The 25,327-nt window shown below is 42.6% G+C and overlaps 2 protein-coding genes across 3 annotated transcripts; both read right to left on the bottom strand.

Moving 5' to 3' along the window:
• Positions 1–11,896: 11,896 nt before the first annotated feature.
• LOC147967952 (uncharacterized) lies at positions 11,897–13,948 on the bottom strand. Its single transcript, XM_087525457.1, has 4 exons — positions 13,685–13,948; positions 12,838–12,947; positions 12,687–12,747; positions 11,897–12,601 (listed from the first exon to the last, which is right to left on the bottom strand). The coding sequence occupies exons 1-4, from the start codon at positions 13,705–13,707 to the stop codon at positions 12,493–12,495; spliced, it is 303 nt and encodes a 100-aa protein (XP_087381583.1). The 5' UTR covers positions 13,708–13,948; the 3' UTR covers positions 11,897–12,492.
• On the bottom strand, positions 13,465–24,942 carry SDG25 (SET domain protein 25). Of its 2 annotated transcripts, none has more exons than XM_087525454.1 (16): positions 24,799–24,942; positions 24,224–24,369; positions 23,668–24,118; positions 23,455–23,577; positions 22,510–22,800; positions 22,075–22,407; positions 21,659–21,964; positions 21,192–21,573; positions 20,116–21,111; positions 19,634–20,037; positions 19,430–19,552; positions 19,259–19,339; positions 18,896–18,949; positions 18,667–18,818; positions 17,822–17,864; positions 13,465–13,966 (listed from the first exon to the last, which is right to left on the bottom strand). In XM_087525454.1, the coding sequence occupies exons 1-15, from the start codon at positions 24,820–24,822 to the stop codon at positions 17,843–17,845; spliced, it is 3,888 nt and encodes a 1,295-aa protein (XP_087381580.1). In that variant the 5' UTR covers positions 24,823–24,942; the 3' UTR covers positions 13,465–13,966; positions 17,822–17,842. The 2 variants fall into 2 exon arrangements, with proteins under 2 accessions (XP_087381580.1, XP_087381581.1); XM_087525455.1 differs by lacking the exon at positions 13,465–13,966 and adding an exon at positions 14,393–17,467.
• Between the last annotated feature and the right edge of the window lie 385 nt (positions 24,943–25,327).

Below are 25,327 nucleotides of genomic sequence, written 5' to 3'. Positions count from 1 at the left end.
CCCGGATGATGCGGTCATTGACAGAATCCTCCAGTCGCTTCCACCAAGCTACAAGAGCTTTGTGATGAACTTCAACATGCAGGGGATGCAGAAGACCATTCCTGAGTTGTTCTCAATACTGAAATCAGCGGAGGTAGAAGTCAAGAAGGAACATCAAGTGTTGATGGTCAATAAAACCACTAAGTTCAAGAAAGGCAAGGGTAAAAAGAACTTCAAGAAGGACGGCAAGGAGGTTGCCGCGCCCGGCAAGCAAGCTGCCGGGAAGAAGCCAAAGAATGGACCCAAGCCCGAGACTGAGTGCTTTTATTGCAAGGGAAGCGGTCACTGGAAGCGGAACTGCCCTAAATACTTAGCAGACAAGAAGGCCGGCAAAACGAAAGGTATATGTGATATACATGTGATTGATGTGTACCTTACTAGTGTCCGTAGTAGCTCCTGGGTATTTGATACCGGTGCAGTTGCTCACATTTCTAACTCAAAGCAGGGGCTGCGGAATAAGCGGAAACTGGCAAAGGACGAGGTGACGATGCGCGTCGGGAATGGTTCCAAGGTCAATGTGATCGCCGTCGGCACGCTACCTCTACATTTACCATCGGGATTAGTTTTAAACCTTAATAATTGTTATTTAGTGCCAGCTTTGAGCATGAACATTGTATCGGGATCTCGTTTAATTCGAGATGGCTACTCATTTAAATCCGAGAATAATGGTTGTTCCATTTATATGAGTGATATGTTTTATGGTCATGCTCCTATGGTGAATGGTTTATTCTTTATGAATCTCGAACGTAATACTACACATGTTCATAATGTGAGTACCAAAAGATGTAAGGTTGATAATGATAGTCCCACATACTTGTGGCACTGCCGCCTTGGTCACATAGGTGTCAAACGCATGAAGAAGCTCCATGCAGATGGACTTTTAGAGTCTCTTGATTATGAATCATTTGACACATGCGAACCATGCCTCATGGGTAAGATGACCAAGACTCTGTTCTCAGGAACAATGGAGCGAGCAACCAACTTATTGGAAATCATACATACTGATGTGTGCGGTCCAATGAGTGTTGAAGCTCGCGGTGGCTATCGTTATGTTCTCACCCTCACTGATGATTTGAGTAGATATGGGTATATCTACTTAATGAAACACAAGTCTGAAACCTTTGAAAAGTTCAAGGAATTTCAGAGTGAGGTTGAAAATCAACGTGACAGGAAAATCAAGTTTCTACGATCAGATCGTGGAGGAGAATACTTGAGTCACGAATTTGGTGCACACTTAAGAAAATGTGGAATAGTTTCACAACTCACGCCGCCTGGAACACCTCAGCGTAACGGTGTGTCCGAACGTCGTAATCGCACTCTATTGGATATGGTGCGGTCTATGATGTCTCTTACCGATTTACCGCTATCTTTTTGGGGCTATGCTTTAGAGACTGCCGCATTCACTTTAAATAGGGCTCCGTCGAAATCCGTTGAGACGACACCGTATGAATTATGGTTTGGGAAGAAACCTAAGCTGTCGTTTCTAAAAGTTTGGGGATGCGATGCTTATGTCAAGAAACTTCAACCTAAAAAGCTCGAACCCAAGTCGGAAAAATGCGTCTTCATAGGATACCCAAAAGAAACTATTGGGTACACCTTCTACCTCAGATCCGAAGGCAAGATCTTTGTTGCCAAGAATGGGTCCTTTCTAGAGAAAGAGTTTCTCTCGAAAGAAGTAAGTGGGAGGAAAGTAGAACTTGATGAAGTATTACCTCTTGAACCGGAAAATGGCGCAACTAAAGAAAATGTTCCTGAGGTGCCTGCACCGACTAGAGAGGAAGTTAATGATCAAGATACTTCTGATCAAGCTCCTACTGAAATTCGAAGGTCCACAAGGACACGTTCCGCACCAGAGTGGTACGGCAACCCTGTCTTGGAAATCATGTTGTTAGACAACGGTGAACCTTCGAACTATGAAGAAGCGATGGCGGGCCCGGATTCCGACAAATGGCTAGAAGCCATGAAATCCGAGATAGGATCCATGTATGAAAACGAAGTATGGACTTTGACTGACTTGCCCGTTGAACGGCGAGCCATAGAAAATAAATGGATCTCTAAGAAGAAGACAGATGCGGATGGTAATGTGACCATCTATAAAGCTCGACTTGTCGCTAAGGGTTATCGACAAGTTCAAGGGGTTGACTACGATGAGACTTTCTCACCGGTAGCGAAGCTGAAGTCCGTCTGAATCATGTTAGCAATTGCCGCATTCTACGATTATGAAATATGGCAAATGGACGTCAAAACGGCATTCCTTAATGGTTTCCTTAAGGAAGAATTGTATATGATGCAGCCGGAAGGTTTTGTCGATCCTAAGAATGCTAACAAGGTGTGCAAGCTCCAACGCTCGATTTATGGGCTGGTGCAAGCGTCTCGGAGTTGGAACATTCGCTTTGATGAGATGATCAAAGCGTTTGGGTTTACACAGACTTATGGAGAAGCCTGTGTTTACAAGAAAGTGAGTGGGAGCTCTGTAGCATTTCTCATACTATATGTAGATGACATACTTTTGATGGGAAATGATATAGAACTCTTGGACAGCATCAAGGCCTACTTGAATAAGAGTTTTTCAATGAAGGACCTTGGAGAAGCTGCTTATATATTAGGCATCAAAATCTATAGAGATAGATCGAGACGCCTCATAGGTCTTTCACAAAGCACATACCTTGATAAGATATTGAAGAAGTTCAATATGGATCAATCCAAGAAGGGGTTCTTGCCTGTGTTACAAGGTATGAAATTGAGCTCAGCTCAATGTCCAACCACGGCAGAAGATATAGAAGAGATGAGCGTCATCCCCTATGCATCAGCCATAGGTTCTATTATGTATGCCATGCTGTGTACCAGACCTGATGTAAACCTTGCCGTAAGTTTGGTAGGAAGGTACCAAAGTAATCCCGGCAAGGAACACTGGACAGCAGTCAAGAATATCCTGAAGTACCTGAAAAGGACTAAGGAAATGTTTCTCGTTTATGGAGGTGACGAAGAGCTCGTCGTAAAGGGTTACGTCGACGCTAGCTTCGACACAGATCTGGATGACTCTAAGTCACAGACCGGATACGTGTATATTTTGAATGGTGGGGCAGTAAGCTGGTGCAGTTGCAAGCAAAGCGTCGTGGCGGGATCTACATGTGAAGCGGAGTACATGGCAGCCTCGGAGGCAGCACATGAAGCAATATGGGTGAAGGAGTTCATCACCGACCTAGGAGTCATACCCAATGCGTCGGGGCCGATCAAGCTCTTCTGTGACAACGCTGGAGCTATTGCTCTTGCCAAGGAGCCCAGGTTTCACAAGAAGACAAGACACATCAAGCGTCGCTTCAACTCCATTCGTGAAAATGTTCAAGATGGAGACATAGAGATTTGTAAAGTACATACGGACCTAAATGTAGCGGATCCGTTGACTAAACCTCTCCCTAGAGCAAAACATGATCAACACCAGAATTCCATGGGTGTTCGGTTCATCACAATGTAACTAGATTATTGACTCTAGTGCAAGTGGGAGACTGTTGGAAATATGCCCTAGAGGCAATAATAAAAGCATTATTATTATATTTCCTTGTTCATGATAATTGTCTTTATTCATGCTATAATTGTGTTATCCGGAAATCGTAATACATGTGTGAATAACAGACACCAACATGTCCCTAGTAAGCCTCTAGTTGACTAGCTCGTTGATCAATAGATAGTCATGGTTTCCTGACTATGGACATCGGATGTCATTGATAACGAGATCACATCATTAGGAGAATGATGTGATGGACAAGACCCAATCCTAAACATAGCACAAGATCGTATAGTTCGTTTGCTAGAGTTTTCCAATGTCAAGTATCTTTTCCTTAGACCATGAGATCGTGTAACTCCCGGATACCGTAGGAGTGCTTTGGGTATACCAAACGTCACAACGTAACTGGGTGACTATAAAGGTAGACTACGGGTATCTCCGAAAGTGTCTGTTGGGTTGACATGGATCAAGACTGGGATTTGTCACTCCGTATGACGGAGAGGTATCACTGGGCCCACTCGGTAATGCATCATCATAATGAGCTCAAAGTGACCAAGTGTCTGGTCACGGGATCATGCATTACGGTACGAGTAAAGTGACTTGCCGGTAACGAGATTGAACGAGGTATTGGGATACCGACGATCGAATCTCAGGCAAGTAGCATATCGATTGACAAAGGGAATTGCATACGGGGTTGATTGAATCCTCGACATCGTGGTTCATCCGATGAGATCATCGTGGAGCATGTGGGAGCCAACATGGGTATCCAGATCCCGCTGTTGGTTATTGACCTGAGAGTCGTCTCGGTCATGTCTGCTTGTCTCCCGAACCCGTAGGGTCTACACACTTAAGGTTCGGTGACGCTAGGGTTGTGAAGATATGTATATGCAGTAACCCGAATATTGTTCGGGGTCCCGGATGAGATCCCGAACGTCACGAGGAGTTCCGGAATGGTCCGGAGGTAAAGAATTATATATAGGAAGTGTTGTTTCGGCCATCGGGACAAGTTTCGGGGTCACCGGTATTGTACCGGGACCACCGGAAGGGTCCCGGGGGTCCACCGGGTGGGGCCACCTATCCCGGGGGGGCCCATGGGCTGAAGTGGGAGGGAACCCAGCCCATAGTGGGCTGGGGCGCCACCCCCCAAGGGCCCATGCGGCTAGGGTTGGTGGGGAAACCCTAGAGGGGGCGCCCCCTTGCTTGGGGGGCAAGCCCCCCACCCTAGGCCGCCCCCCCCCCTAGTAGATCCATCTACTAGGGCCGGCCCCCCCATGGCACTCCTATATATAGTGGGGGAGAGGAGGGACTTCATACCCAGCCCCTGGCGCCTCCCTCTCTCCCCGTTACGTCTCTCTTCCTCGTAGTATAGGCGAAGCCCTGCTACTGTGACGCCCTGCATCCACCACCACGCCGTCGTGCTGCTGGATCTTCGTCAACCTCTCCTTTCCCCTTGCTGGATCAAGAAGGAGGAGACGTCTCCCGTCCCGTACGTGTGTTGAACGCGGAGGTGCCGTCCGTTCGGCGCTTGGTCATCGGTGATTTGGATCACGTCATGTACGACTACATCATCACCGTTCTTTGAACGCTTCCGCACGCGATCTACAAAGGTATGTAGATGCATCCGATGGCTCGTTGCTAGTTGAACTCCTAGATGGATCTTGGTGAAACGAGTAGGAAAATTTTTGTTTTCTGCAACGTTCCCCAACATGTTTAGCCTTGAGAGCACAAAATATCAAAGGCAAAAAAATGAGCTTTCAGAATCTACCTCTTAGCTCTTACCCGAGGATTAGTATCTAGCCCGGTGGTCAACCTAGAAAGAAAAAATGATGAAGCAACAATATTGATGGCAAGAACGGGAGACAACTCTAGTCCAAACGACTCGGCTCAGCACAATAGCTACCCAGGAACTCAAGTAACAAGCTGGAGCACCGCGACAAAGCATGCAAGAATAACTTCAGGCGTCGACACAAAGAAGCAATGGAGGAAGGATTAAATGAAGTTGGTCCAATATAATGAAAGGATTGGTAGTCACCTTTTGTCTCTTGGGCTAGATCTTGTAAACCACATGACATTATTAGCGAGACAAAGGTAAAATACACAAGGACTTATTTAGACACAATTCGAAACATACACATCACAGAATTGGCAAATGACGCAATATGATACCACCAAGCAATAGTTCTTATATAAAAAACAAAGATGCATTTGATTGTTCAGTTAGTTGCTAGCATACTATCTCTGTCAATCATAGGAAAACTAGTACTCCTAAAGTGCCAATTACCAAACTATATAGACTCCTAAACTTCTAAACTACCAATTACCAAACCATATGTTCATATTATCCTCTACGATGAGCCGACCATGAGAAAGCTTCATCTGCTCCAAAAGGCAGAGCAATAGAGATGGATGTTAGGTGGTGCTACTGTTGGAGATGAAGCACTATACAATTTAATTCATCACATGGCATAATATGGAAATGAGCAAACACTAGTCCATTTATTTATCTTACTTTTGAGTCTAAAATATGGTACAAAGAATTTTCTTAGCAGTGTGTCATAAGCTCCTTTGAGAAGGAAACATAATGGTTTCTCATGAGCTAGCTAATATCCAGGCTAATAATGGCTCTTGAATTGACATCAAAGCAAAAAACAGATCATAAAATAGGGACAAAATTATCCAAATCATGAAAAAAATACAATGCATCAGCAAAGAGTACGAGCTTTATCTCAGCGCTTGCGAGTGTAGAGCAAGAGAAAGAGGTAAAGCTACGGCCATATGAATTCAAAAGTTTTAATTCTAGAAAGTATGAGCTCTAGCATTTCATTCGTCAACCATAGATAGAAAAATGTGTAAGAATAGGTCAAAAAGCACAAAACGGGTTGGCAACCAGGTGTTAGTATCAAGGCAATCTAACTATAAACAAAGAAAAACGCTTTGCATTTCCTAAAGGGGTGATCTTCTTCTAATTACTTGGTTTTATGTTTTAAAACAAAAAGATACAATGAACATTACAAAAATATAAATGGTACGGCGGTCCCTCCTCTTTTTACCCGGACTTGGGATTGGCTACACATAGCATAGGCAGAGTTACCCACCCACCCTCCAAAGTGAGCAAAACAATCCTTAATTTTGGGGAGAGCAAATTTTCTCTCCCCTACTAGTAAGGATTGCCTCGCCCTTGAGTAGCATTAAGCAGCAAGGATTTCCTCTTGCATAGGCTTTTTTTAACCAAATGATCAAGGCAAACGTTAGTTTTGATGGAGAGCAAAATTTGCTATCCACCAATAGCAAGAATTGCCTTGCCCCTTCAGTAGCCTTAAGTGAGCAAGGTTTTCCTTGGTTTTGAGGGAGGCCAAATGGCTCTCCTTCACTATCAAGGATCACCTTACCCCTTGCTTAGATTTACATTTGTATTAATTAACCAGAGTCTTCCTTCAATTTTAGAAGTAAAATATGATATTCTACGTAGCCAAAATTGATTTGCCTCTTGCATAGCCTTATCTTTGCGCCAAATAAACAAGCCAGTCATTGTTTTTTATGAAGAGAAAATTTTGCTTTCCTCCACTAGCAAGGATTGCTTGAGTAGACTTAAGTAATCAAAGATTTCCTTGATTATAAGAAATGTGAGCAAAATGCTATCCCTTTTGTGGAGGGGTCAATTCTCTAGAAGCGAGGATTAAGCTATCCATACTTTTGAGCAAAGTGAGAAAAAAATCCCTTATTATGGGGAGTCAATCCTCAAAGAGCAAGGATTTCTATTTACCTAACCAATTTTTTGTGCAATGTACACAAGACTTTGTTGCATACGTACGAAGTCAACCCTCCATGAGCAAGATGATTTTGCCACTTGTCTGATAGGCACCATACTTTCGGGGACAATGCGCAGGTGCAATGTTGTATGAAGCATCGGTTCAACGAGTGCAACATGTACACCACTACCTGTTATCATGAAACAATTATCGTGATAAGAATCAACATCATATTTCATAATAAAAGTGCATTGAGGTTCAAGTAATAATTATGAACTGTGTAAACCCTGCTATTTTACTAAAGCATGAGCGCCAGACCAACATAGAGATTCACTTGGGGTATCCAGTATACATAGGAAGTAGAAACTACATCCATACAACATAGCGTCACGCTCTAAAAGATCAAAGGATCAACTGTATCAAAAAGAAGAAAGGGCTCCCTCATAAAGTAGCAAAACTACAGAAACAGAGTATTACTCATAGGAATAGAAAAAAAATGAAATGTTTGCTTAATCATGACACTTGTTTGTGGTAGGAAAATGACCTAATAGTGGAGATAATAAATAAATAGGATAATTTATGTGATCAAACGTGTATCTATTATCACCAACAGTAAAGAAAGTTGCTATTTCAGAAAGTAGGTGTAGAAATATTTGGAAACCATGTTTCAAAGGAAATGAAAATATATTCATAAATGGATAGTTGCAGGTACAAACTTATGGATTCGATGCAAACAACAAGGAAAAATTATGACTCATTAAGCTCATAGAATTGACAACATATTTTTCGTAAATAAAGAAAGTTCAACAATGTTATAGTAATAATTATGAACTATTGTATGTAGACCCAGCCTCGTTATCATGACCCAGCCTAATTCTCACACATATTTGTGGTACGAAACCGACCCAATTAATAGTGGGGATAATAAATAAGTTGGATAATTTCTGTGGTCAAACTTGTGTCTATTATCATCGAGAATACAAAAAATTGCTATTTTAGAAAGCCTGTGCAGAAATATTTGGAAACGAAGTTTCAAAGAGAATGAAAAGATTTTCATATATGAGTAGGTACAGTATACAAAATTAAACATATGGACTCAAACGACGAATGATAAGAAAAAAAAACATTGACTCGTTGAGCTCATGTATGATCCGAGAACGAATGGGTTCATCAAGCACTACCACGGCGCACCGTGCGTGAAGAGGGATCGGATGAAAGCTTGGGCGTGCGTGAAGCACAAGCCGGCGTCCGAGTCTAGCCTCCCGGCGGGCAAAATTAATCCAGCCAACACCATAAAAAGTGTGGGCGAGCTGAGGTGGGGGAGAGGCATGGAAGCTAGTCTGGAGAAGAGTGCGTGCGGTGAGGGACGATGAAGAAGGGGGCTGGACGGCGCTACCGGTTTGATGCGACGAACGGTCAGCGCGGGTCAGAGTTGGATGGGTGTGATGCTTCTTTCTCCACTTTCAAAGTGCTAACCAATCGAGTAAGTTTAAATAGTTTAGTCACAATCAAGTAGCTCATGCTTAATAGGCATCCTTTCCTTTGCAATGCCGCCGTTAGGATATTCAGGAGAGGGGCCAAAAAATCAAGCTACTACTACATGCTCATATCTTCGTCAACATTCTGGATGTCTCTTTTTTATAAAAAGTTGTATTTCTGGGTGTTTCGAATGAACAAAGCAATGTTGGTTTCCTGCGGGCAGAAAAGGTGATACCCACCGCACACACACAAAAATAACATGTATTTGAGCGACAAGTAATTCTGGACAAAGGTAGTAGTGGATTTTTATATCTGACATTTCTAAATACCCAAAAAAACAAGTTGCGAAAAATCTATGCATTGGCGGATTACTCGTTTCATGGAGGGTTGCGGTGGCTTCTATATTTCAATCTACGGTTTTAGAAATTTATAATTCTTTTTTTTTACTAGGCGGAATTTTAACCAATCAAGTTTTTTTCTGAAAAAACCCTCAGATCTATTAGCAACACCAGCAGTACAAACAACCGCAACAAAATAGAAATCACAAAGAGATCCAAATGGAGTCAACCACCTCCATCTTAGCTAGCTAAAACTGTAAAGCCATGGTTTTTCCATAAAAAAAGGCAATAGAGGGATATAGCTACCGCGGGGAGTTAAATGTGACGATAGATGGCCACCGAATAATACTGGTGAGGATAGTTGATTGTGATGCCCGTTTGCACCGAAGTACCAAGAATGGGGCGGCGCACCAAGCGATACTACAACAATGATCATATGGACTAATGATGGACAAGGAAACCAACATTTATATTAAGCATTAGGTGGAACGTCCACTAAAATTTTCACTAGATGGCTTAATGCTTATTGTAATTTTGAGCATCGTCGATGTCGAAATTGAGTCGTTGCTGAAATCATCGTCGTTAAAATCATCCTCATCCTCACCTGCGTGCTTGTGGTCGTCTTCACCATCACCTCCGTGCTCACCCTCGCCACGTTTGTGACCGGCGGCATCGACCCCGTCGCCACCGGCATGCTCTGATATATGTCACATTTGCCATTTGGTCCACTATTGTTGGTTATTTGAATATGCAATTTTAGTCTAATTGAAGAATAAGTATGTAGCTAATGATATACGGGTCTCGTATATAAAAAAATTATGAAGGCTCGGATATGGAAACTCTAAATTTCCATGCCTCCAAAAGCAGCAGGACAGGGACGAAAGATGTTGAAGAGTGAAGACCAATGCTCATCGCGCAGGAAAGTCCATTTCCGAAACCTGCTCTTACATACATTATGCCATGTATTTTCCATCATTTTTCTTGTGAGCTTGGTCATATTTCTTGTAGCAGTTCGCTGCAATAGAACAATAGAGAAAGTCGCAATCTCTTGTACTTCAACTCGGTTCCTGATTAATGAACTGTATTGCACTCATTTTATAATAAAAAGGGCAGCCCGATGCACGTAGCTCCTGCTTGTGCAAGGTTCGGAGAAGGGTCCAGCCACTTTGGGTCTTTTGTACGTAGGTTTTTCCTACATTTCTACAAGAGGCTATTTTCAGGATTCGAACCCGTAACCTCATGATCACAAGGCAACAGCTTTAGCACTGACAATAAAATATAAGATAGAATATATACAAAAAAATTAGCCATATAAGAAGATAGGCGCGAGTAAAACAAACGTTGAAATAGCAAAATCTGGTGGAGCAAGCAGAACTTTGGTGATCTGACAAAAATGCCAAACACAACCTCAGTGTTGTTGTCTCTTGAGAAGGAGTTCCGCTTGAGAAGAGGTGACCTTGCACTTCACGGCCAAGAGCCCAATACCACGCGAGGTGCAAACGGTTTTTTTTTCCAGCCACACAGACACAGGACCTCAGATGTGCTCTGACACGCACTGTTTGCCTTTTATATAACAACAGTTACATACAAGAATGCAAACAAGTCTTAAAATGGCAATACAGTTACTTTGTGGCATGAATTTTACAGGAAAAGAAAAACAGGGGTTCAATGAAGCTTTACATCCTTGCGTTGCATGCTCGGTAACATTTCACTCCTCGAAATACGTATATTTAGGTAAAAAGGTAAACCAAGTCCATTAGTCTGAGCTAAATAAATACTCCCACCATGGGACGGAGGGAGTATTTGTTAATTGAACTAAAATCACGACATTTTTTTGGATCGGAGGGAGTATTATTAACCAGGACTGATCGCATAGCAAAACAGACACGAGAAAACTATATTCAGGCGGTCAATTTTAATTTTATTTAGTTGAAGTTGACGACCTGCCGGATTCGAACCGACCAAAGGAGAGCACGGGGGATTTCCCATCCCTGTGCTGCCACCCACGCTCTTCCGACCGAGCTCAAAGCCGGTGACACAAACAACCACTTGTTACACCTACTAGTAGGCTTAATAAAGACAGGACATTAACAAAGGATTATTTAGTTAAGTATGTTGTTTGTTTATATGACATGAAATGGCTAGTGTCACAAAATATATTTTTAAAAACAACTACTAATAATTGTGATTTTGTATAGAGAAACCACATGTTAGCACAAGGATTTGGCGTACGAACATCTGCTGCTTTTATACGTGTGTGTGTATATATATATATATAGTATACTATACTACTAATAACACCCACAATAAAATCAAAATATAATCCACAGATCTCCTTGGGTTTGGTGTTCACTTTCCTTGCTCTCTCTTGTCCAAGCGATTGGGCCCGAATTTTTTTAAGTTTTCCTCACATAAATAAATCTTTGGTCCATGGAATGGGCCCAGCAAGGCAGATCAGCGTTTCCTAGGCGCTCAAATACAAATCATACGCTTGCAAATGCTTCTAGATGATTGACGTTTGATGGATGATCCAACATTTATCCACGCTTCCAGTGGACATGGTTACATTTACAGTGTACCATTAAAATGTAATTTTTCTCCACTTGACATAAATTTTCTCCACGGTTGATTTTGTCCTGGAAGTCTACAGCATGCACGAACAGGTGGGCCAAGGCTAACGGGACAGAGAACCAGAGGCCATATACCAACAGTGTGACGCAAGGGTCTGATGTGTTCTGTCATACTAGTGACTTTATTTGGGGGCTCAACCCTTCACACGTCATGCAAAAAAAGGAACTTCCTACGTCGGTTGGTCATTAAAGCTGCTATGAAAAATATACTGCCTGTTTATGTATTTTGACAGTGAAAATAGCGGTTAGTTTGGTTGTAAATAGGATCAATAAATCTAGCATAGCCACAAACGATTGCACGCTCACGTCACACCCCAAAATGCCAAGCGGAGCCATGTGGCTTCACTGAGCTTGAGCTTCCATGGAAAGATGGTAACAATGGGCGTACGTGTTCGGCCTGTGCCCAAACTAACCATGAATTTTGTCCTGCTGGCAGAGCCTAAAAGCTTGTCACATGCTTGGATGATTGCCAAAAGCTTGGTCTTTTCTCGCATGCCACAACTATGTATTGGCTTGGCTATCCATGGGCACAACTCCTGGCTTAAGATCTCCTTTTTTCCGGGTTTGTCTATCTATGTCTAAGTCGACTGAGATTTTCAGTTCAGAAGAGTGCATTTTTAGTTTAGTGAAGTAGCGCAACTTACATCTTATTTTTCACCAAAAGTTGCGCTTCTCTAAGAGAATCTCAGTCGACTTAGAAGTAGCAACGCCGGGTTTTTTTCTTCTTCTTTTTCTTGGCAAAGCCAGCTGATTTAGCAACGCACCAAACTCGAATTACCCATTATTTTCTTTGGGATATGCCGAGCCTGAGACCTGCGGGCCTCTTCATATTCTTGCCTGCTTTGGACTATTTCCCCGTTCCTGCTCGCTTTTGCAGTGAGATTAGCATGCACACCTGCATCACGGGTTGGGGCTACACAAGCAAACAGATTAAGAATGCACTTACTTACACTGGTGGATTATGCATGTCTCGGGCGAGAAATCAAGCAACCTGCAAGAACGCCATCCTGTGGTTAACACAGAAGTCAGACCAAATATAAGCAATGCAATTAGGGGAAATAATTGGTGGCTAATACAGGCAGGAGATGAACACATACCACACTGGTTCCGAATAGTTTGTGGATAGAAGCATATACATTCACATTCATACAGGGCGTCTCTACATACAAACCCCACGGATGACAGATAGAGATATATATGTATGTACCTGCAACAAGACGAGCAGGTCCATGAATAAACAACACGGCTTACCCAAAGACAGGATACAACTGCGCCCAAGAAAACAAATTTTATAGTGTGATTTATAACATATTAAAGCATGTGTGCAATGGCTCTGACAGAATTTCTTGTCAATCCCAAGAAAATGGGTCCGACGAGAGTTGTATCATCAAAAGTTCCAAGCGACAGTGTTTCCCTGCTCAAAGCAACTAAAGCCAAAGCAAAGAAAAGGCCCAAATCTGATTCATGCTGATCCGGGTGCAAAAGCTGGCCATGTTGGTAGGTACATCTTCCGTATGTAGGGGATACACGGAGAAGGCATCACACCACAGGCCCATCAAGCAGGAAAGGAGATTCCCTGCCATGCATGTGCAAGCAAGCGACAAGGCTATTTCCTTCCATACTGCCATGCACGCAACTAATATGCATACTTCGTTCAAGTTGATCAAACACAGCAGGGGCAATGCATCCGTGACATTCTAGCATTGGGGCAAAGAGCATAATCCTCACAAGATGAAGGCAAAACTTCATTATTGCTTGCCTTTCTGTGTTTCATCTTTTACAGGCTACTAGTTAGATTTACTTCTCGTCCAATAACCACAATGTAATCTCTATATCTTTCAATCGGTCAAATGTAATTAATCATAGTGTTGGGCTGTTTGGCAATGTACAAGATTGTGGGTTTTCCAAATCTATCCAGATATGAGCAAGAACATTAGTATTAACCTTGTCAGCAAGTAACCAACCATCCACTAGCTCCGCCCACGCTGAACTCACTTGTCCTCCTCTTCACTCTCACCAGACCAGAGGGAGAAAGCTCACTTGCAGTCTTCCACAAGGCAGTGGCGAGCTGGCAACCAATAGTCGGCGATTGTGCCTTACTCTGGATAGCCTGAATTAGCAGCTCATCTAGCCTAAAATAGTGTAGTTTGTTCTTCATCACAGGGTAAGAAACTGTAATCTCCCCAAAACAGCATGTTCCACCATCCTGTACTTTAGTGTAAAATCCTGCCCAGGGACAAAAGGAAGACAATAAAAAACTCTAGATCTCCAGCAAGTCGTTTTCAAGTTAAAGATTCAAAAGAAACTCCAAAGTTGCCAGCAATGCAGATATAATGATATGGAAATAAAATGATGGCATTAGCCCACTAGAAGTTGGCCGCTGGTGCTGGATCAAGCCTAAAGGTACATGTAAGTAGCTCAGTACCCAACCATATATGAATATATGGAAGGTCATCCATATACAGGTAAAAGTTACATTACACTCTTACAAAGTACTTGGGTTGCTGAAGTCTAAAATAACTGATTTTATCAATCGGGATCTTTATGTCAGAAATATTAACAAGAAGGCATGCAATTGTGCGAGCTTGGACTACAAAGTAACTCGTTGACATTCCGTGTTCCATGTCATCTCTACACTATTAAAGGGGGATCTGCTGTCGTCGTGATGGTTCCACCTCCTTACCACGTACGATTCCCTCACCCATCATTTTTCCCATCCCAGGGATCTGTCGTCATCGTGATGGTTCCACCTCCTCCTTACCACATACGATCCCCCTTCCCATCATTTTTCCCATCCCCGCCGATCCCCACCAATTTTTTCCGTAACAAAAAGGAAACAACCCAACCCACGCACACACGTCTCGCCTATGTGATCCCTAACTGCCACGGGCCACTTACCTCTACACATGCACGATCTGCTAGGGCGAAAGAAATTGCTACCCTACTGTCGCCTCCTATCGCACTCCCTTCGTCGTCATGCTCGCCGTCGTGCCAGCCGCCTTATTGCCATGGTGTCCCTCCCTCCCTCCCTCTCACGATGGTTGTGCGGAAAGCGATCGGAGGGCATGGCCGGCAGCAGCACACGGAGGCTCGCAGCGGCACTTGTGGTTCATGCTTGCGGCGGCTGCGGAGAAACGTGCACAAGCCCAGGCAGGCAGCAGCCAGGAGCAGCGGGCGAGACCGAGGACAGGCTGTGCTCATGTTCGTCTCTCCCCTTCTCTCCCTCATATGCGATGTGCTTCCTCCTGTACACTACTCTCTTTACCTCTTGTATTTTTACTTTTCAAGCAACCTCTCTTTGCCTCTTGTATCCTGTAGCCCTAAGTATGACTTGTGCAAATCAAGATGAAAAATCTAGGTGGAGAGTTTGATGAAGGTTTTTTTTTTCTGGTCAACAAAAATCAAGTTTGTTCCTACACTTTGATATTATGATTTGTGGTATAGTAAACACCATTGCTGCTTATTCAGTAAATATGAGAATATAAATGGGTAGCATGGTCTAATAAATAGATTATGGTACTTTTCTGCAAGTTATTTTATGAATGATAAAGATACAAAATTTATCATGTAATATTCAGATCTCACATTTATCTCTATACACTTATGGCATCAAAGGTCTTTGTTTCCTAGAAACCGAAAATAGATACAAGATCAAGGGGCTGTTTGGTTTGTGACTAAGATTGCCAAACGTTGCCGCATCTAATTCTAAGGTTAGGCAAGTTTGACCAACTTAGGTGAGTGTTTGGTTGAAGCCACACCTTAGGCAAGCCACAATATGGCCCCACGTGACATACACACGAAAAGTGTGGCAAGATTCCCTCAGGCTTGCCAACTTGTGGCTCTCATTTTGTTGAACTAATCTAAGGCAAGCTTGGCAAAAATGTGTGGCAAAATATGAATGCAAGGCCTAGAACCAAACAGCCCGCAAGTATTTTGTATGTTTTTTTCAAACTGAAAATTCTAATATTTATCTAGCAATCTTTTGCAGGTTGTGAGGCTGCTCCATCATTCCATATTGTCGAGCTTCCTAAAAATGGAGGGGACTTGTTGCAGACCCATAATCTATGATCTCACGTGTTACGTTTTTGGTACCATTTATTTGTCGAACATTTTTAAGAAATTTGACTCTTCGCACTACTAGATAAGTGGCAGCATTCAATATGTAGTTCTACATGAGTTTATCATCATTATGTAAATATGGTTTTGGAATCTTTCACAAGCGCAACAAAACAAACATGATAAGCTCTGCTAAGCTTTCATATTAATGCTACTTATTGTAGACATGCTAATAAACTACTAAGCTTTCATATTAGAATTTTAACGTTCCGTAAGTACTTTCCTTTACTCCCAGTTTTGTAGGTATAATGATCAAGGTCCAGATTCACTAATTAACTGATGGATTTGTGCAAATATTTTGAGGTCAAGCGAAAAGAAAATCAACTTCTTGATTTCACGATTTAGCGAACATGATCAAAGAGTTGTGTAGTCATGAGGACGCCAACTTCACACTGGAATACTTAACGTAAGGAGTCATGAGGCTGGAATATAACACTTCTTTACCTTCTACTTATATTTGCTACAGTGAAGGAGAAACTATCTATCTTGAACACTATGTGTCATTGTTGTATTGTGTAAATTGTAGCCATGCACCCGTAAGTATTAAAGCTAGGAAGGCATGAAGCAGACTTTTATTTTATGTACTCCATTCTTCCCAACATGTAAAGCACTTACTTTGGAGGACACGACTTTGACCTGTTGTATATGCCAAAGTACGTGGATTGAACATGTTTAAAAGGTATGGTAGTATTTCTCTTGAAAAATAATTTTATTCCATGTGTGTATACTAATTTTATAGCCATACACTAAGTGAAAATAATAGTCAAAGTTGTGTGACGAGGAACATAAAAAGGCAAGCGGGCCCTACATTTTGGAAGGAGAGAGAATACTATACACTTTTGGAAGAAGGGGGTATTAGTTTATTGGTGTCACTTAATATCTAATTGTTTTGTTTCAAATATAAGTGTCAAATTGAGTGATTAATTTCGCTTTCCCATGTCATGCATGTGCCTCTAACCTTTACTTGTTCTGATGTACCTGGACCGTAGAACCTTAATGTTCTACACTCCCAACTACACCATGCGACAGGTTGCTTCAATAAGGCTTTTGTCGGCAACGCCAAGAAAATGTTGTGACTTATACAAGAAATGAATTCTAAAAGTAATGGTCTTGTCACTAAAGTTTTAGATGTAATTTAACTTTTCAAAAGTTGTTATCCAAAAATATATTTTTGAATGCTTCAATCTCGTAACACTTCTATGATACAGTTCAATAAACAATGCATTAGCTATAACTAAATGGATCAAATAACCTCATACACCAAAGTAAGCACATCAAACATTGAGTACTTCCATCATCTGATCGATAAATCGTCACTATTTTATATCCTCCCATGGCAACACACGGGCGTTCAACTAGTCTCTGTAATAACACAATATGACAGAATTGCATTTGATTATCTGACTGCACAACACCCCCATACGGCTTCAGTAATGGAGTTAAACTGATCTCAGAAATGGAGATATATAAAATGAATGAGGGGACTGTGAACCATTGCTAAACCAATCGGATTACTTCCCCATTGACCTAGATTTCTCGAACCCACACCGAAATGCATGTAGTTTGTATTAGAAGAGGAACGCTGAGAAGGGGACAACATTGCCCATTGTCCTGGAAATTAAGTTCATTATAGCAATCAGCTGAGCATTTGCAGTTCCATATAATGAAACCTATATATGCTGTCCAACTCTGGCAAAAATTCTAACCCAACGATAATACTAACACCCAAATTTAGGGCACACAATAACGTAACACAATGATTTGCCACTTCAAAGAATGTCTACTGATGATATGGCTATGCTACATTTTTTCTTATCGAGGAATACCATATCAAATTCTTTGGAGCAGATTATTGTCGGCTTTCAGCTTTTCACCAATAAGAATGATAGCTAAACAAACGACAAAGTATAATGTAAATGCTAACTTCTGAGCCTAACATGGAAATACTTGTAACTGTAGCATTACCTCAGTAATAAGCTTGACTTCTTAGTTCATTGATCCACGGCACCTAAACAGCCAGCACGTAGTTAGCAAGTGAATGAGTAAAAGAGAAATATCCTAAAAATGGCACAAACAACTATCTCGATAAAATAAGGATAAGATTAAAATAAAACAAAATTTAATGGTAGCATAAATATTGTATCAGATGAATAAACACATGAAATTATTCTACGGGCACTCCCAAGCTCCAAAAAAATTGAATTTGAGTACTGGCTATTTGTGCTCAGGTCCACATGACGGTGGAACAGTCAGTGGCAAGCGCAGAATTTCGGAACACATCCCAAGCAAATTACAGGAAATAGCACGACAAAGAAAATCAATGAGAAAACAGACGTCATTCAATTTAGCAACATATGAATTCATATGTATGTAGATCATAGTTTAAAATCTTGTTGGCTAATCAAAGTGGATAGCAGGAGTATCAGTTCCTGGTGAGAGTGTCATTTCCAGCTGTCAATTGTTTTGTAGTTTATTCTCTATTAGATCATACTGAAACTTACATAATACTGAAAGTTTAAAAGAAGAATGAAGGTTCACAGCAATCAGAGCAGTAACCAATCCTGTGGAGGTGTAGATTTTTTTTTGGGGGGGGGGGGGGGGGGGGGTGTTGAGTGAAGTACAGAAATGGTATCGATTCTGTAGCTATCAACAGTTCAGTGAAAATTATTCCTGTGCAAGCAATTCCTTAGCATTCATGTATAATTAACCAGGGGGGGGGGGGGGGGGGGGTCAGACCTAAAATCAGTAGAAACTAAAAAAAACGCATTAACTTCTACAGAAGATGTCATGTAAAATATCTAAGCGATTACCTTTGGGAACCACAGTGGCATGGTATCTTCTTTTCCTCCAATGGAAATTTGTAATTGTACGTCAATTCTTCGCCAGCATATATACGCCTCTTTGCGTAAATGAAAATCTTCTTGTGGCCCTCAACAGTAATTACTTTTGTATAACAATTCGGCTGGCAAGGAAATAATGAGACTGCTATTCAGCATGTTACAGACATCACAGTTGAATGTTTATTGTTAAGCAGTTTACCTCACACGAATGGTTGATAAATCTTGCTAAACCACCACGCTTAGTAGCATCAACCTGTGTAAATTAAGAAAAAATGGAGGCAATGAACAGAGTTGCGCAAGGTGCAGTCACAAAAACTGGCAAAGATTAAACATGATTTCAATCAAAGGTTTGAGACTACCAAGCATCACAAGGACCCCAACCCATTAAAAGATCACATTTATGCTTTACATTATTATATTGTCACATAGCTCCATCATTTTCTGTACTGCTTCAACATTATCCAATTCTTCTATTGTCTAAGAAGCAAATATCAGAAATAAAGACATGTATGCAGCACACCATTTTAGATAAAGGCAGATAGGAATAATCTTCTACACCTACCACATAATCATCGTCCAAGCGAAAAAGGTAACTGCTTCCAATTCCACTCTTCTCATATTGATCCTCACGTATGTCTGAGACCTGCATGGTACAGATATATCAATAAGCTTCTTATAAAAACTACGTACTACATTGATGAAGGGATTGTTGATTTCAAGATAACAAAATTACCGGACGGCGAATCAGTTCACCAACATATTCAATAACGAAATCTTCTGCATCAATTGACTCAAGGGCCACCAGACCCCATTCATGGATCTTGCTCCTTTGAAAACGTAACCGCTTCTTCCTTGCCTGTATGCCAAAGATAGAGTCAGTGGTCATCCAAACTGTCATGGCAAGAGAAACTTGTGTACATGCAATGATTTATTTTACCTTCGATTGGGTAATTTTCAGTAGCTCAGTGCCTTCAGAAGCAGCTAACAGGTTTCGTAACTTTACGCGATTTGTTCGCGCAGATGTACCTTTAACTTGCGGATTTTTCCACACATTATTAGCTGAAGTTGAAAGAATACTCCGAACATGGTACCCTCTCACACGAGTCCTTTCTGATGGAGTGGCGGTGCGTGCCCAATTACGCCACTCCCACCCATTGGAGGAAGCTCTTGCACAGCCATCTGACTCTGGACACAAAATCAATGGCTTTGCCTTCTGACTGGAGTCAGTAGACATGTTCTTATTCTTTCTTTTCTTTGCGAGCTTTGTGGGCACACTAATGTTCTCAAAAGGAACCTCATTATCAACCAGAGGCGTCCTAGTAAGATGAGAAGTCCTTTGTCCTACAAAAGAAAGATGATGCATGTGATAAATCTATGCAAATTTACAGGGGATGAAGCAAACAGGATTAAAATGCTTACTCTTTGGCACATCATTGGAAAGCCGCTTCAAGTCTTGTTCGATATTCAAAGGGTTTACAACATTATCAAGAGTTTTGGTACGACTCTTGGAGGTCTTTGGCACATCACTGGAAAGCCGCTTCAAGCCTTGTTCAATATTCGTAGGGTTTACAGCATTATCAAGAGTTTTGGTACGACTCTTGGAGGCTTTTGGCACATCATTGGAAAGCCGCTTCAAGCCTTGTTTGATATTCAAAGGGTTTACAGCATTATCAAGAGTTTTGGTACGACTCTTGGAGGCCTTTGGCACATCATTGGGAAGAAGCTTCAAGCCTTGTTTGATATTCAAAGGGTTTACAGCATTAGCAAGAGTTTTGGTACGACTCTTGGAGGTCTTTGGCACATCATCGGAAAGCCGCTTCAAGCCTTGTTCGATATTCAAAGTGTTTACAACATTATCAAGAGTTTTGGTACGACTCTTGGAGGACTTTTTCGACTTCCCGGCCTTCCTTGGTTCCTGGACATTTTTAAGATGAACCTTGCGCTCAACAAGCTCGCGTAGAGGCTTGGAAAGCTGCTCATCCGTTGGAGTTCCCACTGCTTTTTTGGATGACACTGCTTCACAGTTGTTCCTTAACTTTCTCTTTTTGTAGTACGCATATTCTTTATTAGGTCTCAATGATTCGTCGATGTTTTTAGGCACAAAAGTCTGCTTGGTATACCATGAATCAAGGCACTCGCTGATAGTATCTGACAGGAGAGATGCCCACTCTTCTATAACATTCGTATGCAGTGTCTGCCTGCAGATAGCCACGCTGATATGTCTAGATATTCCGGGCATAGAGTTAATTGATTTTGAAGGTCGGTATTTGTTTTTGTCCATGACCAGCACAGAAGCTGAGCCAGTCTCCACACCAGGAGGCACCTCATCAAAACTCTCATCCGATTCAGCTGCCTCAGATACATCCAGCTTTTCAAATATACTAGCATAAGATGAAGAAGGGGATTGATGCTCCACTGCATGCAAATTAAAGGGGTTAAAAATAATATAACCAAGCTCAGGTAAGACAAAATGCAATAGAATAATGGTCATTTACCATGAGAAGTGAGCATTTTATCTGTTGCCACATCAGATACAGATGATGTTGCGCCTGCCACCATGTCAGCAGGACTGGGTACAGTATCAGTAGCTATTTCAGCGGTAACCAACACTTCATCTACAGCCATTTCAGCCGGACTGGTTATTGCATCTACAGCCATTTCAGCCGGACTGGTTATTGCATCTAGAGCCATTTCAGCCAAACTGGTCATTGCACCTAGAGCCATTTCAGCCGGACTGGTTATTGCAACTGTAGTCATTTTAGCAATATCCAATGATTTATCTTGAGCCATTTCAGGAGGAATGGGGGGTGTTTCAAGAATGTCCATTGCAGCAGAACTAGGCGAGTCCGGTGCATGAACAGGAGTACGAATTAGTTCCTGCAATACACATGTCCAACATGAATCATGTAAATTTCAAAATCTCAGTAGTCATAAGAGAAATTATTTATCATTGATATCTCACTTGTTCAGTGATGTCTTCAAGTCCAAAGCACAACCAGTTTGTTATCTCCTCTGCAATAACCTCCCTGAAATGGTGAAACAAAGTTTCCTTTGCTGCCACGTATAGTTCATTCGCCAGCATCACCTGGACTCCTGATGAGGGGTCAAAATACATGGTGGAACTTGATTCACGCCACCAACTATTTTTGTCATTGCAAGAACTAATGGCTAACAGCGGCGGAGAGACGGGACTTGCACACTCCAATGTTGGCCCAAATCCAGGTGGGAAATCCATGTCGCACTCAAGAGCTACTGAATCACATATTACCTGCAAAGACATGGAAGTATAAGAACCCGTTATATATGACGAAAGAAAGGATATGAACGACAAATTGCCCCCCTCCAAGAAATAGATACACTTGGTGTCAGAGACAAAACCTTCAATCCATCAGCTTCTTGCTTGTTTGCGTTATCAGACGCACCAGGAATACTCGTACAAGGAAGACTTGAATGGTGATTTCTCTTAATCCATGAACCACAGTAGTCCATAACAGGATCATACAATATCCCATCCCAGATATTCTTCATGGATTCATAATAAAGAGTTTGCCAAACTGCTGATAATATATCAGAAAATTTGGCATGCACCGCAGTTGACTGAACAGCCACAGGAGAAGTTGCTCGTACTGTATTATATGAGTTTCCTTTTTTGTGATTAGTAAATTTTGCATGAGCCTTGCCCTTTAATGCTGAAGCCTTCTTGCTGTCAGGCTGCCAATGTCAAAACCATGAGGGGGAGATTATGAAAAACTGAAGAAGGACCATACAAAGAGGTGCTCTTATTAGAAACACTTTGTGCCAAATAATACACACCTTAACAGCTAGGAGTTTCGATTTTGCAGCTAGCTGCTTCTCAGTCTTCCTACAGGCGATAATTTCTGGAAGCACACAGCTGAAAATTTCATCAACAAAAATCTTGCGGGCTGATTTCACTATACCGGCATGGAGCTGATGACTAATATCATCGACTATGTCACCCATCACGTCACTGGCTGACCCAGAATCATTCTCTGAAGCTTCTGAATGCTCTGTGTGACCTCCACTCCACCAATCAACTAATGATACAAGTGTAAATGGACCAAATTTGCTATCAACATGGTAAACCTACAATAAAAACAGACTTCATTCAGATTGCAGACTAATAATGAGATAAAGAAAATAGTTCACAGCTATACACGCAAGATGTGTAAGTATGGTATTATAAAAAGGATCTAGTAGCACAGCACGTCAACTTTTTTGTTTAACTTGATTCACGGGAGAACAACAAAAACTTACAGATAGAAGTTTCATTGACATTTAATGAATTTAACCGTTTGTACGCAGAAAATAGCTTGTGCTATCAATTTGGTATTCAACCTCACTGAGTTACCCAGTATTTTGCACTTGACAAGGCGAGAAGAGAAATGTAAATGAAATAATTTATCAAACGGTTTACAAGTGGTGTTAATCTAACACATAAGTGCAAGGACACTCAAGCCAATAATGCAACGAATTTCAAGAGGTCTTCACAAAACCAACAGCATAAATAGTGTATGTACCAGACTAATATTCTTGAGCTTTGGCTAGTTATGACCAGATATGTAATTGCCTTCTAATAATTGCAGACCTGCCATTATGTAACTTGAATTGAAACATTGCAGTAAGCCAGTAACAGGGTAACAAGAATGAATTGTTGCTCGAATGGATAAAGCATATGCCAACATAACTCAAGAGGATGGGATTTACAAGACATGGTTTTGATTGCTCAATATTTTTTACCATAGAAAGATCCTGGAGATAGCTGCTATGAAGCCAATAAGAAAGTTCAGCAAGAGAATGTGGCCCATGACGGCTGCCATCGCTGTCCTCGAACATCCAGCATGACTCATCGCTTGAGAGAGCCTGGTGAGAGAACAGAAGCTAAACAAATCAGGGAGGTAGACAAGCGGCTGGACGGTGTGCAGAAACATAGGTAAAAAATGCTCAGCGTACATTTGGAAGCGCCAGTTTATCAGTACGAGCCACTGTCTTATTCTCCTTCGGTTCATTCGGAGTGGTGACCGCGCCAGCAGAATTCCATTGTGAAAGAAACTGCTCCAGAGAACTCAAGGCTACAGGATTGAGCATTTGCCCACCAACAAGAGCATAAATAGCAAGATCTCGAGGCAAGAAACCACTGGATAGCCCCTCATAGAGCTGCTTGGGTGCGTAAGGCCCACACATCTGGCCATGCTCATTCACATACATACAGCCTTCAAAGGGCTGATGTTGCGGATATGCACCGTATGTCCCATTTTGACCATTTGAATGGCCCGTGCCAGACTGCGAATAGATCCCACCGCCGTTATTGACAGGACAAACATTCCCCTGCATGGCAACAAACATGCCAGAGCTCTGCGGTTGGTCGCCACTACAGGAAGCAATCTGCCGCCTCTCCGAACACCTGGTCAATCAGAGCCCGTGATCAGCTCCAGCTTTAATTAAGTAAAAAAGGAAGGAAACAATAATGTGACCAAAACAAACAGAGAGGATCAACGGAAGGTTGTACCGGTCAAGCATGTTCACGCGTGCACCACTGCAGGCCGACGCGGAACAATCAAGCGGCTCCCTGTCAGACCACTTTGTACGCTTCGTTCTGGGGAAAGAGCTGGGGCTGCGGAAGCTCGACGACTCTGCTGGCGAATCATCCAAGCCCTGCTCACAAGGAAATTGCATAGGGGTCACACTAACAACAACATAGTATTTCTCAAGTTCAGAACAAAAACCGACGCCGTGACCCTTCCACGCAACACGAAATTCACCATGCTATGTAACAGAACTCGCAAATTCAGGACGATCTCTAGGAATCGACCACCGTCACGTCTACGAGAGCAATCGCAAAAGTTCTCTCCGTCCTCGCCTCGCTCACACGCTACCAGCGGGCGCTATCGCCATAAACTCCAAAACCACGCTGTAATCCAAACCACCCACACGGCCGCGCAAGAGACATAATCCCCGGGGCCCAGTGGGCAGATCCCCGACGGCGGGACGAGGGGGCCCCGAGCCCGCCTCGCGGCGACGACCACGCGCGCGGGCCGGCGAGGCGGATCCGGTGACGGGGAGAGAGCGGGAGCGAGAGCTCACCAGATCGGAGCGCGCGTGCGGCATGGCTTGCTGGCGGGGGATCGGGCGCCCTCCGGAGTCGGGTCTCCGCCGCGCCGCCGGCGGGTAGGGTTAGCGGTTGGGGGGGGGGGGGGGGGGGGGTGGTGGAGAGCGTGCCGGGCAAGAGGAGAGAGAAGACGGGGAGGAGCGTTTCGGACAGCTGGCCCGGCCAGTAATCATCATCATGATCGGAAGAACAAAATTACTCACCTCTGATTATTGATTTCCAAACTGGGCAGAACATGAAGTTTCTATAAATTTTGTGTTCCTCTCCCTTGCTTCTCTGAATCCCGCGATGGCGGAGGCGGGGGCGACGGTGGGGACGAGAGCCGCCCTTGACGACGAGTTAGGGATTGGGGCGGAGGGGTTTCGGAGTCTGGGGAGTTTGGGTAGAACGCATGAACCGAAGATGGAGGCGGCAGCGAGAAGGATGAAGTTAGGGTTTAATTCTGGGTGTTTGTATGAAGAGGGTGGATATAAGGTCCATGGATGAAGATCTACGAGTTGGCGG

The sequence above is a fragment of the Triticum urartu genome, chromosome 5A (genome assembly GCF_056163025.1).
Source record: "Triticum urartu cultivar PI428250 chromosome 5A, HENAU_Tu73, whole genome shotgun sequence".
Classification (NCBI taxonomy): Eukaryota; Viridiplantae; Streptophyta; class Magnoliopsida; order Poales; family Poaceae; genus Triticum; species Triticum urartu.
This window is presented reverse-complemented; position numbering and strand designations above follow the sequence as displayed.